The 16,712-nt window shown below is 46.3% G+C and overlaps 2 protein-coding genes across 2 annotated transcripts; one reads left to right on the top strand and one right to left on the bottom strand.

The window, feature by feature from the left end:
• Positions 1-395: 395 nt before the first annotated feature.
• BDBG_02327 (NAD(P) transhydrogenase) lies at positions 396-7,020 on the top strand. Its single transcript, XM_031720741.1, has 19 exons — positions 396-1,591; positions 1,700-2,213; positions 2,283-2,372; positions 2,466-2,469; positions 2,533-2,595; positions 2,660-2,920; positions 2,982-3,099; positions 3,151-3,606; positions 3,666-3,818; positions 3,892-4,032; positions 4,090-4,251; positions 4,327-4,497; positions 4,553-4,807; positions 4,885-5,018; positions 5,080-5,229; positions 5,288-5,456; positions 5,520-5,708; positions 5,860-5,934; positions 6,024-7,020. Exons 1-19 carry the CDS (start codon positions 1,489-1,491, stop codon positions 6,053-6,055), a joined length of 3,240 nt encoding a protein of 1,079 aa, XP_031577008.1. The 5' UTR covers positions 396-1,488; the 3' UTR covers positions 6,056-7,020.
• Positions 7,021-8,787: 1,767 nt separating this feature from the next.
• BDBG_02326 (uncharacterized protein) lies at positions 8,788-10,879 on the bottom strand (the record flags this gene model as incomplete). Its single annotated transcript, XM_002627609.2, has 6 exons — positions 8,788-9,240; positions 9,314-9,678; positions 9,732-10,052; positions 10,154-10,554; positions 10,637-10,773; positions 10,871-10,879. 6 exons carry the CDS (start codon positions 10,877-10,879, stop codon positions 8,788-8,790), a joined length of 1,686 nt encoding a protein of 561 aa, XP_002627655.1.
• Positions 10,880-16,712: the final 5,833 nt, after the last annotated feature.

Raw genomic sequence — 16,712 nt, 5'->3', positions numbered from 1 at the left:
TATAATATGAATGAGATTGTATTTCAAGAGGAAAAAGGACATTCAGAATGAGTTCTAACCTCTCAACCTGATTATAATGCTGTCCTCAGTTTGAACTTTTCATGTGAATTGATCACTATGATAGAATGTATTACATCACTTGCAGACAGCCAAATGTCTTCAAATGAAAAATACATGTTGTCAAGTATGCAGTATAGGAGGTATAATGATGGTTAAGAATGCCAATCAGCAGATTGAAGCTCAGCGGGTGGAGGAGATTCAAAAGGAGTCTAAAGGACATCCACGATGCAGATCAAGAGGTTATAAATATTGGATTAATAGGTATGAGAGATGCAGAGGACCTTTTTTTTTATATATATAAAGAGGGTGATCCTAATATACCAAGACATTGAAGCTACAAATATATTCATTCTTGATGCAAAGTAATGTTGTGGTGAGACGCACCCACCCACGATGTGGTGCCACTGTGGTGGGGTAGTTAAGCGATAAGTTAATCCCAGAACTCGGACTGTTGTATTTGAACATCACTTGTCCAATTGTCCAAGTTGGGTTGACAGATTCTACCAAGCATATTCCTTATGTTTTATTTAGTTCCCTTACATCTTCAATGTCAAAATAGCTATCTTTCTCTATTTGACATGTGGTGTGCTGATTTAGAAGAGGCTGTCATGAATGTCTTCTAGCACTCCCCGTAAAACACTCTATACATCTCTCAGGATATTCAAATTACTAGACACAACAGGACCATTGAATTACTCATTTGAAGCAATCCCTAGTGAGGTTATCTACAATATTGCAAAACCTTCTGTATAACTATTTTCTCCTCTGAAAAGATGTGGTTTTCGTTATTTGACATTTACCACCATTAACTAGCTGTCAAGGGATAGCTCGCTCAAAATCTTCACAGCAAACCGCAGCAGTTACTTGTACAGGCAGGACATGCATAATTAGCCATTTATTCACCTATTTCTGACCATCACCACACCACGAACCTATGCCAGCCGAGCTGTGCCTGATCGAGCCGCCTTTCCCGGGCGCCGTCAGCTCCGCTGCAACAACGCCCCAAGCTCACTGCACTGCATGTTCCCCGACTCGGCTAAGTAAGCCGCGGACGGACCATTGTCCACCAACCAAACAAAATCACCGCCGTCTGATTCTCCAACCCCCACGGTTTCTACCTACCCCAAACACTCCCGCAAGCATTCGATACCACCCTATCCTGGGGTCGCCCGCTAGCTCTTACTTTCCCCTCATTCGTCATTACCCAAGCAATCTGCAGTTGCTCTCGTGAGGTGACGTGACATGCTCCCCCTCGTCATCTGCGGTACGCACCCGAGAGCAGCCTCCTCCTTTGACCCTCAACTCCCCCTCTGAGACTTGAGTAACAATTGCACAACACCTGGATACTGGTCACCACCCGCTGTTGTACGTGGCAGATGCCAGCCTGCTTACTTGTGCAATCCCATTGTCTGCTACAGGTCTGAAAACATGAGCTGGTCGCTCACCATTCGCCCTGCTCTGCGGCCTTGCCGCGGCGGCACCTGTCCAGACGCCGCATCTCTCCCTCAGCGTTTGCGCGCCGCGATTTCTGGTCAGTATAAATTAACCTTTGGGATCTTTCTCTAAAATCCTTCATTATCTCCAAAATCTGGATATAAAATAAAGTTTCGCCACTAACAACTGAGGCACCTGTTGGCAGCTACTCAAATCCGTCGGTTCTCCGCTGGACCCCAATGGTGCGAGGAACAGAAGAAACCCACCACCCCACCGAACTTGATAACCTCCGTTCCTTACTCTGCCCTAACCATTGGGATCCCCTTCGAAACCTTCCCGAACGAGCGACGCGTTGCCCTGACGCCACAGAATGCCGCTCTCCTGTTGAAGAAGGGATTCGGGCGCGTGCTGATTGAGCGTGGTGCTGGTGCTCAAGCTAAGTTTACAGATGAAGCATATGAGAAAGCGGGCGCAACGCTTGTGGACAGGACGGCTGTTTGGCAGGATAGCGATATCTTGCTGAAAGTTCGTGCGCCCTTGCTAAATGGATCCAGCAACAACGAAGTGGCCGCTCTCCGGGAGGGGAGCACCCTCATTTCTTTTCTATACCCCGCACAGAATAAGGAACTGGTCAACGCCCTGGCTGCTCGCCGCGTAACTTCGTTTGCGATGGATATGATTCCTCGCATCTCCCGCGCACAAGTTTTTGATGCTCTAAGGTATACTTTTGGGAATACCCCTGTCCGGCCAATTTTTTTAGAAAATATGTATACTCACGGCTTCATTAGCTCTATGGCAAATATCGCAGGCTATAAAGCCGTCCTCGAAGCTTCGAATCACTTTGGGCGATTTCTTCCAGGTCAAGTTACTGCAGCTGGGTAAGTGGCCCATCCGGATTCTCTATACTGCTATAGACAGCAACGGATATTAAGACGGGGATATGCTAACGAGTTGCTGTTCAAATGCTGTAGAAAGGTAATATAATTCGATTTGACACTGTACGAAACTAGAATATCTAAAAGCTAATTTGAGGTGTAGATCCCCCCAGGTAAAGTTCTCGTTATCGGGGCTGGTGTAGCTGGTCTCAGTGCCATTGGTTCCGTACGTATCTTGTCCGCCCCAGTAATTATGAATGCCCATGCTTTTCCTCTAACTGCGCACGTAGGCCCGTCGTCTTGGAGCAATTGTCCGAGGGTTTGATACACGATCAGCCGCACGCGAGCAAGTACAGTCTCTTGGTGCTGAATTCATCGAAGTCGACATCCAAGAAGAAGGCTCCGGTGCTGGTGGCTACGCGAAGGAAATGTCGAAGGAGTTCTTGGAAGCTGAAATGAAGCTATTCATGGAACAGTGCAAAGAAGTAGACATTGTGATCACCACTGCTTTAATTCCCGGAAAACCAGCGCCTAAGTTGATCAAGAGAGAGGTATGCATTTGCTTATATCGACCACATAGCTAAGGGCATTCCGCTAAAGTTCGTGATACAGATGGTAGCAGCAATGAAACCAGGCTCTGTCATAGTTGATCTAGCGGCTGAAGCTGGTGGAAATTGCGAATTAACTGTTCCCGGACAATTGACTGTTGAAAACGGCGTTACCATTATTGGTTTGTCTCACGCTCGATTTATGTCGTCGTTTTTTGCTAACGCTCTACTAGGATACACGGATCTTCCTTCTCGACTTCCAACACAGTCATCCACTCTATACTCCAATAATATCACCAAATTCCTTCTCTCCATGGCCCCAGAAGAAAAGAAATTTGGCATCGACCCTACAGATGAGGTTGTTCGTGGCTCAATTGTTACTGAAAATGGCGAAATCCTCCCCCCCGCTCCTCGACCTGCTCCCCCTCCCGCTCCAGCTCCCAAGACTGCTGATCTTTCCAAGGAGAGTGCTACCCTAGCCCTGACCCCATTCCAGAAGATCTCTCGGGAGGTTGCCACCGTAACTGGTGGAATGGGTCTAGCAGTAACCCTCGGGAAGATCACAGGCCCATTGTTCATGAGCAACGTATTTACCGCTGGACTTGCCTCGCTTATTGGCTATCGTGTTGTTTGGGGAGTAGTTCCTGCTCTACACTCCCCGTTGATGAGTGTAACGAACGCCATCTCAGGTAAAAACGATTCAACTCCTTTAACTGAAAAGAGTTAACTCACGAAAATCATAATCTAGGCATGGTTGGTGTGGGCGGCCTATTTGTCATGGGGGGAGGGTTTGTTCCTGAGACCGTTCCGCAGTTCCTCGGCGCATTATCGGTCCTGTTGGCATTTGTAAACGTATCTGGCGGTTTCGTCATCACCAAGCGAATGTTAGATATGTTTAGACGTATGCTTTCATCAAGTTTCCTTTTCCACTTCCCTATCCAAAGCTTCATAACTAACAATCTCACGAACATCAGGACCGACGGATCCCCCTGAATATCCTTGGTTATACGCCATTCCCGGCCTGTTGTTTGGTGGAGGCTTCATTGCAGCCGCAAGCACCGGTATGGCTGGCCTTGTGCAAGCCGGATATCTTGTTAGCAGTCTCCTGTGCATTAGTACGTCGACCCATTTTAGCTCCTCCCATATTATCACCCTCTAACGCACGCATCTAGGCTCCCTTTCTGGCCTTGCTTCTCAAGCGACGGCGCGGCGAGGCAACATCTTAGGTATATTGGGTGTAGCTTCCGGAATGCTCGCTTCCCTGGCTGCTGTGGGCTTCTCCCCTGAAGTTCTTGCGCAGTTCGTCGGAGTTGCTGGGTTTGGAGGTATTGTTGGTGAGTAGCTCAATTTTTTTAAACCCTGATCGGTTTACATACATCGAGAAGAAAACATAGTTCTAATTTATTTAGGCGCCTTGATCGGTCGTCGCATTACGCCAACTGGACTGCCACAAACCGTTGCAGCATTGCACTCCGTTGTCGGATTGGCTGCCGTTCTTACCAGCATTGGAAGTGTTATGGCAGATCTTGGACATATTTCCACGCTCCATCTTGTCACTGCATATATGGGAGTTGTCATTGGTAATACCTCTTTCAAAAAAAAAAATGTTTTCTAGACACAGCTAATTGACCATAGGTGGCATTACTTTCACTGGTTCAATCGTCGCCTTCCTCAAACTAGCGGGACGGATGGCTTCTCGTCCCACTATTATACCCGGCCGGCACGTAATTAACGCATCTCTCCTCGGAGGAAATGCCGCTCTGATGGGAGCATTTGTCACCATGGCCCCAGGTGCTCCTATGACCGCAGCGTTATGCCTGGGGGCTAGTACGGTACTCAGCTTTTTGAAAGGATATACTACAACTGCTGCCATCGGTGGTGCTGATATGCGTACGTTTTTGTCCCACGTCTGAAAGTGTGTTTGTTTATACAGATTCAACTAACTAGAGATATCATTTCCCCAATAGCCGTGGTAATTACCGTTTTGAATGCATATTCTGGGTTTGCGCTGGTTGCGGAGGGCTTCATGCTCGACAACCCCCTATTGACCACTGTCGGATCACTTATCGGAGTCAGCGGTTCTATTTTGTCATACATTATGGTAAATTCCTCCGTTTTCGACTCTCTGTTACTCCTGTCTTTACTAACATGACACTCTTCAGTGTGTTGCTATGAATAGATCCCTGACCAACGTGCTATTTGGTGGCATATCCTCCACAACCGCTACGGATCACAAAATTGAAGGACAAATTACTAAAACATCGATCGATGAAACGGTGGATTCCCTTGCTAATGCAGAGAGCGTTATAATTGTATGATCTGAAATAATAGTTCCCTCAATTCTATCCTAGATAACTGACTGTCTCCCAGGTTGTCGGCTATGGAATGGCTGTCGCGAAAGCCCAGTATGCAATCTCGGAGATCACACGAATGCTGCGCGCCAAAGGAGTGAAGGTCAGATTCGCAATCCACCCCGTGGCCGGCAGAATGCCTGGGCAATGCAACGTCTTACTAGCAGAAGCCTCTGTGCCATACGATAGTAAGTGACCTTTCCGAACCTTGACATGAACACATGTAAACTAACAATTTTTACGCCTGCTAGTCGTACTGGAGATGGATGAAATCAACGATGATTTCGATGACACTGACGTGACGCTGGTTATTGGTGCTAATGATACCGTCAACCCGATCGCGCTGGAGCCCGGCTCTCCGATCGCTGGCATGCCCGTTCTAAATGTTTGGAAGAGCAAGGAGGTCATTGTCATGAAGCGAGGCATGGCTAGTGGATACGGTCAGCTTAACTCCCTATTTAATATTTATCTTGCGTTACGCCAGCCTCTGTTTTCTCTCAACAAGGAGATGAAAAGGCGCTCGAAGCTGCAAAAAAAATTCACCCATGACCGGTTTGAAACTAACCACTTTGTGATCAACCTATGTTATAGCCGACGTACCGAACCCCATGTTCTACATGCCCAAGACAAGGATGTTGTTCGGAGACGCGAAGACTTCCTGCGATGGTAAGATTGATTGATCGCATCTCAAAATGGTCCAGAACTCCCCGGTTTACTTTTCCCAGTTAGCTAACCAACCTACGAAAACTAACTAGCAATCCAACGCGGTCTCGAATCGCGGAAATGAAATCGTAAATCGCCGGTTGGATGAAACGACAAGATCTAACACTAACTGTTGACTGACTCTATCCTCGCATCTACGACAAGGATTTAGCCCATAACAAACAACAACATGGCCTTGCAGACAGAAAAACAAAGAAATAAAAGATAAGAGAGAAGAGAGAAGAAAAGGAAAGAAAGGAAAATAAAATAGAGAAGAGAAGAAAGAAAGGAGGAATTCATTGCAGCCGTATGAAACCGCTAACCAAGATAAGAAGTCAAACTCAAACGGCAACAATTACGCAGCAAGGATATCTCACCCAAATACCATACTTCTTTCCTTGCTCTCGCCCACTGACCACTAACCACTGCCGTCTGTCGTCTCTCGTCTGCCCTCTGCTCGTCGAAAACAGAACTTGGGGGCCGGGGAGGGAGGAGAAAACGGAAGCGTGTTTAGAAACAGAAACAAACGAACTATCTTTTCCTTCCCCTTTTCATCTTGTTCTCATACACTCACTCACTCGCAGTACATGTGCCAAAAAGAGAGGGAGAAAAAAAAGGAGTGATTTTTTTCCCCGTTAAAGAATGAAAAGCCCTAGCTGCTAGAAAAGAAAACCACTGAAAAGCGAAAAGATCTATCTTGCCCTTCCTTGCCTTGGCCCCCCAAATCGCATATATTTAGACGGTTTTCTTGTTTTCTTTTTCTTTTTCTTTTTTGTTTCCCTATTCTCATTCCCTTTCCTTTTCTCATCTTTTTCTCTTTCTCTGTTCTTCTTTCCTGCTCTTTCTTCGTAAGACCGGGAAAGCAAAGCAAGCAAAGCAAAGCAGGCAGGCAGGCAATACCATATATAAAGGACGTGAATATGCATGCATACCCATTCAATTCCATGTTGATTGGTTGATTGATAATACATATTGTTAGCTAGATCATCCCGTTCCCATCCCACCAACCCCTTTCGTTTCACTTTTTTCGCTTTTTTTTTTTTTTTTTTTAAACCTCTTCCATTTCCTTTCCTGGCCGCTCTATTGATTTCCGCGTTCCCTTTTCCTTTTTCCTTTTTCCTTTTTTTGGATTTTGATTTTGATTTGTTTTGCTCCAAATTCCGCGCGCGCTGCCTTGCCATTTTCATTTTTCATTCATTTTTCATTCAGTTCCACATAGTTTGGCATGAATTTCCCATCCCCATCCCCATAATTTCGTTACTCCTTAGTTATATATACATACTGCTCCTTAGTCCGATATCGATATCTGTCATCTAACCGCGCGTAGCTAGCTACTACTCCCTTTTCTTTTCTACATCTTCCCCCTGGACTAGTTAACAAATAGATAGATAGATATATACCAAAGACAGGAGGAAGGAAGTTCCATATATTGATTGATTGATTGATTGATTGATTGGTTGATATATATCTCATACTAGGTACAATATTATTTGAAAATGTGCCCTACATACTCGTAATCCCGCCCCCTCCCCCAGGTCAGAGGGAGGGAACCCCTGAACCCACCGGCAGGATCGATCCATTCGCATGTATCTTCCTTGCATTGTAGAAAGGAAGGAATTTGGAGATAAATTTATTCTGGACGAAAGGGACAGAAAAGGAGAATCGCGAAAGAGCATACATAGCAAATTCGGACTGACTGGCAGATAGATAGATAGATGGGGCGTAGGGAACGGAGGAATAATATAAACTTTTGCTGCAGTTATGAAGAGGGTGGGCGACCTATATGGTATACTTATTATGATCATTCGAGGAAGTGAAAAGTCAAGAACGGGGTCATAGTTTTTACAGATATTTGATGATTTATATTGACGATGACAGATATTATTATTACTTATTATTGTGGTGGGCCGGACATACACTAGACATATCCAGCACATCATCTCTACGCTGTACACTCACCCTATCTCTCATCATATTTAATTTTCATATTTGTTGAGAATCTAGCTCATTCTAGCTCATTCTAATACTAATTCCAGTTTTTAACCCTCTAATCTACCTCTACACTAAGAAACTGGGTGTTGGAAAGGGGATGGAGAGTGTTAGAATAGATTAGTAATGTGTGTATTATGTGTGAGTGTGTATTTTAGAGCTTTGGCACCACGTTTAAGCGTATGCCCTTTGTGGTTGGGATGAATTACGTATTAATATAGCCAATAGATTAGAGCACCCAGTTAGCAAGAATGTGGAGGGAAGGGTTATCAATGACAAAATAGGAAAACAAAAAAAGAGGATGTAACCACAAACAAAAAGAGAGGAAATTGACTTGGGTATTGGGGTATCATTCACGTCCACCTCGCAAACAGTTTTTTTTGGGGGGTTTTGTTTTGTTTTTTTTTTTCGAGAAAAATAATACAGCAGCAGCGCGCACCAAAAAGAAAACAATATTAACGAAAATAAATAAGGAAATGAGCGACACGTATATCGAGCATGTCTCGTTGAATAAACATTTTCGAAGACCGGAGATTAGAGTGGCGGGTGCGAGCAGTGAGGGGAGGGTTTGCAACCTGCGGTGCGCACGACAATTTTTGACATCATACAGGGGATTTTTCTCGTTTGCTGTTTTTTGGTTCTTTTCTTTCGTTTAAGAAGAAAAACGGAGGGGGAGGGAGCTGCTGGGCTATAGTTCTTTGCCGTGGTTGTTATTGGAGGGGAGGGACTACGATCATCCAACTAGGCAGTTGACACGCCAGGACTAGACAAGTACCGCTGGTCCCACCACTTCTCGATCTCAACGAAGCTCGTCCTGGCGCCTGCACTTCATGCAGCAGCTTGGACGGGCTGTGAAGAAGATGATGTTGGGGCAGTAGCATCTGCCTTCTCCTCGGCCTCAGTGCCGTTCACAGCGGCGGGGGGGTCGGCTGGGGCATCCTTGCTGATTGGCTCAGGTTTCTCAGCAGCCTCTGGAATGGGCTCGGATTCTGAAGTGGCAGCAGCAGGCTCTTTCTCCTTTTTGCCGGCCTTACTGACACGGCGGAAAACTCCTCCGAACATTTGGCCGGGGGACTTCGCCTTGTCCTCCTCAGTAACTTGCTCGCCATCAGTTGTGGACTCCGGCTTCTTCTCTTTCTTGGAGCCAAGGTTTCCGAAGAGGGAGGTGCGACGCTTCTCCTTGACAGCGGGAGGAGTGGTCTCCGCTGCAGCAGGCTCCGCAGGAGTCTCCTCGGGCTTCTTCTCAGCCTTCTCTTCAGGTTTGGCGGCCTCCTTCTTGTCCTGTAAAAAGAAATAACAAGTCAGTTGGAGTTGACGACTAACTTTGGAACGAGACCATGTCATGTGAACTTACGTCGTGCTTCATTTCCTTCTTGATGAAGTTTAGGAAGCCACTCTTGGTGGATGTTGGCGAGGCAACTGGTTCCTCGGCCTCCTTGGCGGGCTGAGCAGGTTCTCCTGCAGCAGTTACGGTCTCAGGCTTGATAGGCTCTGAGGTGGAAGCATCGACGGGGTCACCAAGTTGAGGTGCAGTGCTGGAGACAGCAGTCTCTGAGGTCTTGGGAGCGCTCTCCTTTTCGGCCTTGTCCTGGTTGCCGACCTTCTGGAAGATGTTTCCAAAGATAGAGGCACGCTTGGCCTTGGCGGTGGTAGCTGACTCAGACTTGGCCTCGGGTTTCTTCTCCTCAGCCTTTGGCTCTTCAGCGGCGGCGGCAGGAGCTGGAACAAGTTAGCTCTGTGCTCATAAAGTTATTCCAAATAGTGAAGCTTACCCTCAGCAGACTCAGCAGGAGCAGCGGTCTCAGCAGCCGGGGCCGCAGCCTCTGGCTCATCCTTCTTGTCGTCTTTAGCCTCAGCCTTCTCCTCCTTCTTTTCCTCCTTCTTCTCTTCATCCTTCTTGGCAAGGAAGTTTCCGAAAATGCTGGCGCGCTTCCGGGATTGAGATCGGCTCTTCTCCTTTTGCTCTGACTTTTTCTCCTCCTGCTCTGGCTTCTTCTCGTCCTTTTTGTCCTCTTCCTCCTTCTTCTCTCCCTCTTCTACTTCCTTAGCAGGCTCCTTCTTCGGGGTAGCAGCTGCGAGAGCTGGAGGCTTGGCTAACGTAAACTTTTAGTACGTGATTACCAGCCAAAAGTAATAAGAAAAAGAAAAAAAATTAAAATAGAAAACATCCAAGAGAACATTGGACATCACTTACTCAATTTCTCCAGCTCAGCCTTATAACCCTCGCTAGAAGTGATGGTCTCCTTCTCGTTCTTGGCATCAGCAGCCTTGGCCTCGATGGCAGCAACCCAAGAATCGCGCTCATCACTGCTAGCAGCCTGAAAGGTATGCTTGTGTCCAGCCAATTTGAACTGGAACTCGTTACCAGACTCCTTGGTCACATCCGAGATGTCGGCCAAGTTGATGATTCCAGTGGGGGCAGTCTTGTCCTCGGCACGCTTGGCTAAAAAGAGCAGGCCCTTGCCAGTCTGGCTGGCCCATGCAGCGGTGGGATGTGCAACGCTCAGCTTCTCATTCTGGAAGTAGGTAGAGAGCTGCTTGACCTCAACAGCGTCGTCACTGAACCAGCAGAATCGCTTGGAGAAACGGAAGCCCCTATATCAAGATTACCAAATGTTAGCTTTCCACGATTTTATATTTATAAATGTTGTGCACGCTCAACACCGGTGTGACCTACTTAACTAATCCTGGAGCCTTGTAGCCAAGGACGCCCTCAGAAGCGGGCTTGATCTCAGCCTTGGGTTCTTCCTTGGTTGGTTCTTCAGCAGAAGATGGGGCATCAGCGGCAGGTTCATTTGTAGCTGGGGCAGCAGTCTCTGCGGGGTTTCAGCAGCAGAGGCAGCAGGAAGCGTCCTTGGAGGGTTCGGGTAGGGGGAGTGGCAGTTGGGCCCTCTTTCCCCGGCTTTTTAACTTCCGACATTTTTAATAATGGGGGGTTTGCAAAAAGAAGGGAATGGTGGAGGAGTTATTAGGATTTTGGTAGATAAGGGGGGGGGAGATATTAAAAGAGGGAATATGGTGTCAGGGCCGGCTGCCTCGAAGCAGCTTCGCCTTGAGGGGGATTTCGTTTTTAATTAAGGGGGGTTAATAATAGAAAATCGGTGGCAATCGGTGGCAATATAGCTCGGGGTCGACTTGAAGGAGGTCGCCAGGATTCAAAAGGTGGGGGGGGGGGGGGGGGGTATCTCAGGAAGGAAATAGAAAGAGAAATTGATAGATGATATAGGAGAGAGGACCTCAAGCAGAAGCACAAGCAAAGAGAACGCTGGGTATCACAATATGGAAAGGGAGCTGAACAGCTGGTGGAAGAGATGACACACACAGGGAGAGGAGAGAGAGAGAGAGAGAGAGAGAGAGGAAAAGAAGAGGAAGAAGAAAGAAAGAAAAAGAGCCGAGCAGCTGAAGAAAAAGGGAAAGCGGAAAGGTAACTAAGCGAGAAACCTTGGGTTCAACGTATTAATTGTCCCCGTACTGTACTGTCCCCGTATCATGGCGTACTGCTTGGGGTCTAGGCAGCGGAAAGGGGTGGTCTGCGGCGGTGTCAGGTGTTCCCCTTCGGCCAATTGGCAGCCGTTGAGGGCGCTGTTCTTGCATGGTTGGATGGGATGAAAGGGCGTAATGTACGTGTACCGTACTGTCCCCCAAAACCAACCGCCTATCTTTTGTGGAACCGGGCCAGTCAAACTTACCAAAGTTACAGAGCGTCTGGTTACGGACCCCTCCCTCCCCCGTACAGCCAATTGCCTAGCGGTTTTACCGCTGCCAAACTCCACCTGCAAGCTCCCAAGCTCCCCTGGTATTGTGTGTAAATTACGGGATTACGGGATCACCCTTCCCTTGAATGACGGTTGCTTCCAAGGTTGCTGCTTTTTCCATGCTTTGGAATTGGGGCAAAATATATATATTATTATTAAGTAAAAAGGGTTGGAATAATAACGAAGTTAACTACAACAAGTAAGTAATAACACAACATATAAAATGCTCCAAATATCCCCTCATATTCTCATATTGTTTAACCCGCTCTCCGCCTCTTATCATTATTTAGTCGTTTGTTCGAATCATCGCAATTCATTATCTTATTTACTCTGTCGACTCGACTGTGGATTCCCTGTCGGTCGGTCGGTCGGTCCTCCTCATAAGCTAACAAAGCTAACAAGCTCCAGCTAACAAGCTCACTCCCAAGAGCACGCCCAGTCTTCTTCAAAGCAAAATAATCGGCTGGGACCAGGATGATGAATGGGGCATGCCAGTGGATATATCTGACCTGCCTAACAGTGCTAAGCAGCTCGGCTCCACCGCACTATTTAACCCATTAAAATAAATCCAATCCATGAATCATGATGATATTTTTTTTTTCTTTTTTTTTTTTTTTTTTTTTTTGCCCAACCGCCGTCCCAGCTCCTTTTTTTTTTTTTTTTTTTTTTCCTACTCGCTCACTTGCCAACCGAGTAGTGAGTAGTAGAGGCAGGGAAAAAACGAAGAAGGAGGAAAAAGCAGCGCATTGTCCGCCGCCCCCGTTCGTTCGCCCAGCCATGCTCTGTCAAAGCCTCATGCCAGCCACCTCCTCTCCTGCTCCCAGCCACGAGTAACAAGCAACAGACAGCCGCTGGCCAAACAAGCCTGCCTTGAAGTGAGCGTCCCCTATAACTCGTACGTAAGAAACTGGGAAAGTACAGTAGAGCAGTGGAGCGCCTTCACAGGAACAGGCCAAGGTTGATAAAGAAAAGAGAGCCAAAAAAGAAAGAAACGAATAAGGAAAAGACGAGAAAGGAAAAAAGGTTAGATTTCGGGCTGTTCCTTGGTGAGGATTCGGAGGGATGTCCCCGCCCGAAGCTTCGGAAAACCCAGAATCGCATTTCTCCATCCCATCCCATTCCATTTTTATTTTTATTTTTATTTTTATTTTTGGCTCTTTTTTATTTTATTTTTTAACCTTTTTGCTGCATCTACGCTGTACGCTGTACGCTGTACGCTGTAGAGACCACGCAATCACATGCCTCCCGAATTCCTTCAACTAAATGCTGGAGTCCATGTGTTAATGGATGGAAAATGCGAAGCGATCTTATCCCTCCTAGTAGCAATCATGACATATAACTACTCACCGCAGAATCTTTTGTATTGAAACACCCGAGAATCCCGATCTGCTGCTGCCGCGCCTGAGCACTCGTTCATGCGTACAAGGTACAGGGGGGCGGCGGTTATCCTATTATTACCATCATTATTATTATTCAAAAAAAAAGGGGGGGAGCAGAAGAGGAGGGCGCCCGGTTCTAGTTAAGTCTCAAGAACAAGACCCGAACTCCTTTCAACTAAAAATTTTAGTTCAGCTTAAGGAACAAAGACTCCACAGTAGTAAACGACAAGCAGCAAGTGGCAGTAGCGTGATTGCTAAGAACTTTCTTTTCTTTTCGTTTCTTTTTTTTGGGGGGGGGTCCTGTGGTCGCTAGCGTGTCTATTCCAGCTCAGTATCAACACCCGTTTCTATGGGGGAAAAAAAATCGATAGAGAAATGGCGAGTAGGTATGGCATGAGTACTGAGTACTCCGTACACAGTCTAGACATATGAGTCTTGGGGTGAAAAGAGAGGTGTTCACTCACCAGGTGTTGGGAAGTGTAGGATAAGTTGATCTTACGCAGTCGTAGTATTTCGGCTAGCTTACTAGGTAGGAATCTATATGTGGGGCACGTGATCTAGGGTAGTCATATCAATAATAATAGTGAGCACCAACCAACCAACCAAGCAGCAGCAGAGAGAAAGAAGAGCGGCAGGAAACCTGTGCTGAAAAGATAAGATATACGCTGTAGACGCCCTTGCGCCGGATGTAAGTTACAGTATAACTATCAGCAAATTTCTGAATGATATTCAGCACCTCAACCAATCCATTCTTCTCACAGCTTCCCTTGTGCCTCTCTCTCCCTTGATTGGAGCTGTTTTTCGCTCAACTGCTGTTTGGTTGAACCGCTAGTTCCTCCTCGAGATCGACAAACCCGCAGCAAGCCCTAATCAAAACACACTTCCTAGGTTGTATGCTGTACTCCGTACAGCGTAGGGATGCAACAGTAATCCCCCCATAACATACGGAGTTAACTATCATACCATACAGGGCTACCTACTACTGCCATGTACCCCGTGTGTGTATGAATGACTCGATCTCGTATTTAAAAAAAAAAAAAAAAAAGATTTTTGTCTGGCATGATTTTGAGTTAGACTTTTGGCAGGCAGGCCAGCAGCAGCACAACAGCTTTTTCAGAATCTTCTTGATGAGTGAACACTTGTTGATCAATTCTTCTCATACACACGCCACGGGGAAGAATCTGGGGAAGAATCCCATTTATTTACTGTACATTCACGCATTGCGGGATGAAATCTTATTGGGAAAAAAAAAAAAAAAAAAAAGGGAGGGAAAAGCAAAGCAGGTTGCTTGTTTGAAACTTTGGGGGGTATGAATCATCATATGATGATGCAATTAACTAGTTAGTCAACTAACTATATTAATGCACCAAAATGCGGGGGAGTCAGGGGGAGGATGGTGTGATATCGGCATCCTGGAAGCTTCGGAGGGGGCAGGAAGGGAAGAGAGATCAGGTTTTATCTCCCCCTTTTTTTTTTTTCTTTTGCCTCAGGACGGGGAGGACGGCTCTGCTATTTTGACAAGATGAGATGGATGAAGTTGGTTGAAGCTTCGAATTTGCATATTTGTTCGTTAAGCAGCAGGCATTCATCCTCTTAGAATTATGGTTAAGAGAGGGCAGGGAAATACCTTATGGTAACAGGATTACTCCGTACAGGTTAAAAGGATCCCCCGTACACAGGAGTGTAACCATAATGATACAGACAGAGTCAAGACATCATGCGGGCTTCCTTTCAAAAAGTATGTTTCCCTCCCTCCCGGAGGGCTTCTAGTTATCTCTTCCTCGACCGACCCCGCGCCATCACAGCACATTTGAGGGTACTCTGTACTCTGTACTCCGTCCATATCAAAGAAATCCGCAAAACACAGCATATAAGTTTCATTTTGATACTTACCTCTGAGGAAAAAAAGGTCATGACCGCTTCATTTGCCTTTTCTCCTTTCACACACCCCCTTTCCAAATCCCATTTGCGGAGTGATTAAGATGATATAGCATTTGAACGATTCCTGCCCTACCCCTCCCCTCCTCGCACCCCTCCCCCTCCCTCGTAGGCTGAACTCAATGATTCATCATCTAGCAACCAGCCCAAGCCCGAGCAAAGGCCAAGGTATGCCAGCAGCACCTCGAAACCATGTACGGTACGTTGGGATCGAGGCAAACAGGCAGATTCAATAATTGGCTGTTTACCGTCCCGCCCCCCCACTCGCAACTCCCTCCCTCTCTCGCGCATGAGCGAAGCACGCGATCAGGCTACCTTTTTTTTTAGTATTTAGTAGTGGGAAATCCCTGTATTCGGTTTGGGTGTTCTCTGGGCTCTGACGTGGGGAATCTGATTTTGATCTGATCCCTGCGAGAACGTTGGATGGCTTGGCATCAATTTTTTTATTTTTATTTTTAGTCCATGCATGAAATGAATACCATACGCCGTACGGAGTACATAGGAGACGAGTTTACCTGCCTTGGTTGGGAAGGGGGACGGGGGGATGGCGAGTGAGCGATGACAGCGGAAGGGGGTTGTTAACGATGCAGCCAGGGATGCAACTGGGGTTGACTGGAATGGAATGGAAAAGGGATGGGTTTCTCGGCGCAGGACGGAATAGGAGTAGTCTGGCTGTATCTAGGCATAATAGTACGGAGTAGAGTAGGCATCGATGAGTTGCGTTGAGTTGACATGGTTGGATAGATAATTTGATACAGTTTTGTCCAGTAGAGTACTCTCGTAGTGAGGGGGGCAGGTTTACCCACGTTCTCTGACTTTATTTTTAACCTTCTTCTTTTTTCTTCTTTTTGTGTCGGGTGATTCATACTGGAGATTCTCATCGAGAAGTATGGACCAATAGAAGCGTGTGAATGGATAACAAGCAAGTATTGTACGCATAACCTACATTCTCCTCTTCTCCAATTAGCTTCGTGGCTAGGGAAGAGGGAAATCGCGAAGATTGTTGAATGGATCCTGAAACACGGGAGAATGCAATAAATAAGTCATCTGATTAGGCTAGAGGAAGGGGAGATTTGGAAATAAATAAAACGGGGTTGATATAGGGTTCTAGAGGCGGCGGAAACAGCCTGGGAGAGAACGGCAGAAATCATTGTAAGGGGCTGGCTGGTTAATAAAGAGTTATTAAATAATTAACCCAATAAATAATTCAATCCGTACTACGGAGTAACTTAACTACTCCGTACACTCCTTGCCCTGGTATTTATGCTAAATATCCAATCGTGCTCAGCGTCAAAGGATCACTCACTCCAGGGTTCTCGAAGCTTTTTCCAAAACATTCCAGACACTTTCGATCGGAACTTAACCATACACGCATAAATATTACAGTAATGGAGTACAATACGCAGGGACAACATATGTATGTAATAACTATGATGTATGTAATTTGTTCTATGAGCGCCCTGGTATGGCCCATCTTCATCCTGTAATATACCTCTTCTTGTCCTTTCTATGAAGTAAATGAAACATACTATAAGACGCTTTGTGAGGGTCAAAATGCCTTCTGATAGGATAAGAATTGAACATAAATGTCCTTGACATAAGACTGGACTGTTGTACTCGATTATCACAACGGAGAGTGGAAAGTCTGAGTGACGTTAGGTTGTTTGGAGTTTAGCGCCGC

This window comes from Blastomyces gilchristii (genome assembly GCF_000003855.2).
Source record: "Blastomyces gilchristii SLH14081 genomic scaffold supercont1.3, whole genome shotgun sequence".
Taxonomy (NCBI): domain Eukaryota; kingdom Fungi; phylum Ascomycota; class Eurotiomycetes; order Onygenales; family Ajellomycetaceae; genus Blastomyces; species Blastomyces gilchristii.
The sequence above is the reverse complement of the archived record's forward strand: the minus strand, read 5'-3'. Positions and strand labels throughout refer to the sequence as shown.

Excerpts from the sequence above, each read along its gene's own strand:
- BDBG_02327 (XM_031720741.1), top strand. The coding sequence starts at position 1,489 with ATGAGCTGGTCGCTCACCATTCGCCCTGCTCTGCGGCCTTGCCGCGGC. Across the intron at positions 3,100-3,150 it reads AAACGGCGTTACCATTATTG|GATACACGGATCTTCCTTCT; the intron begins GTTTGTCTCACG and ends ACGCTCTACTAG. Across the intron at positions 5,709-5,859 it reads AGGCATGGCTAGTGGATACG|CCGACGTACCGAACCCCATG; the intron begins GTCAGCTTAACT and ends CCTATGTTATAG.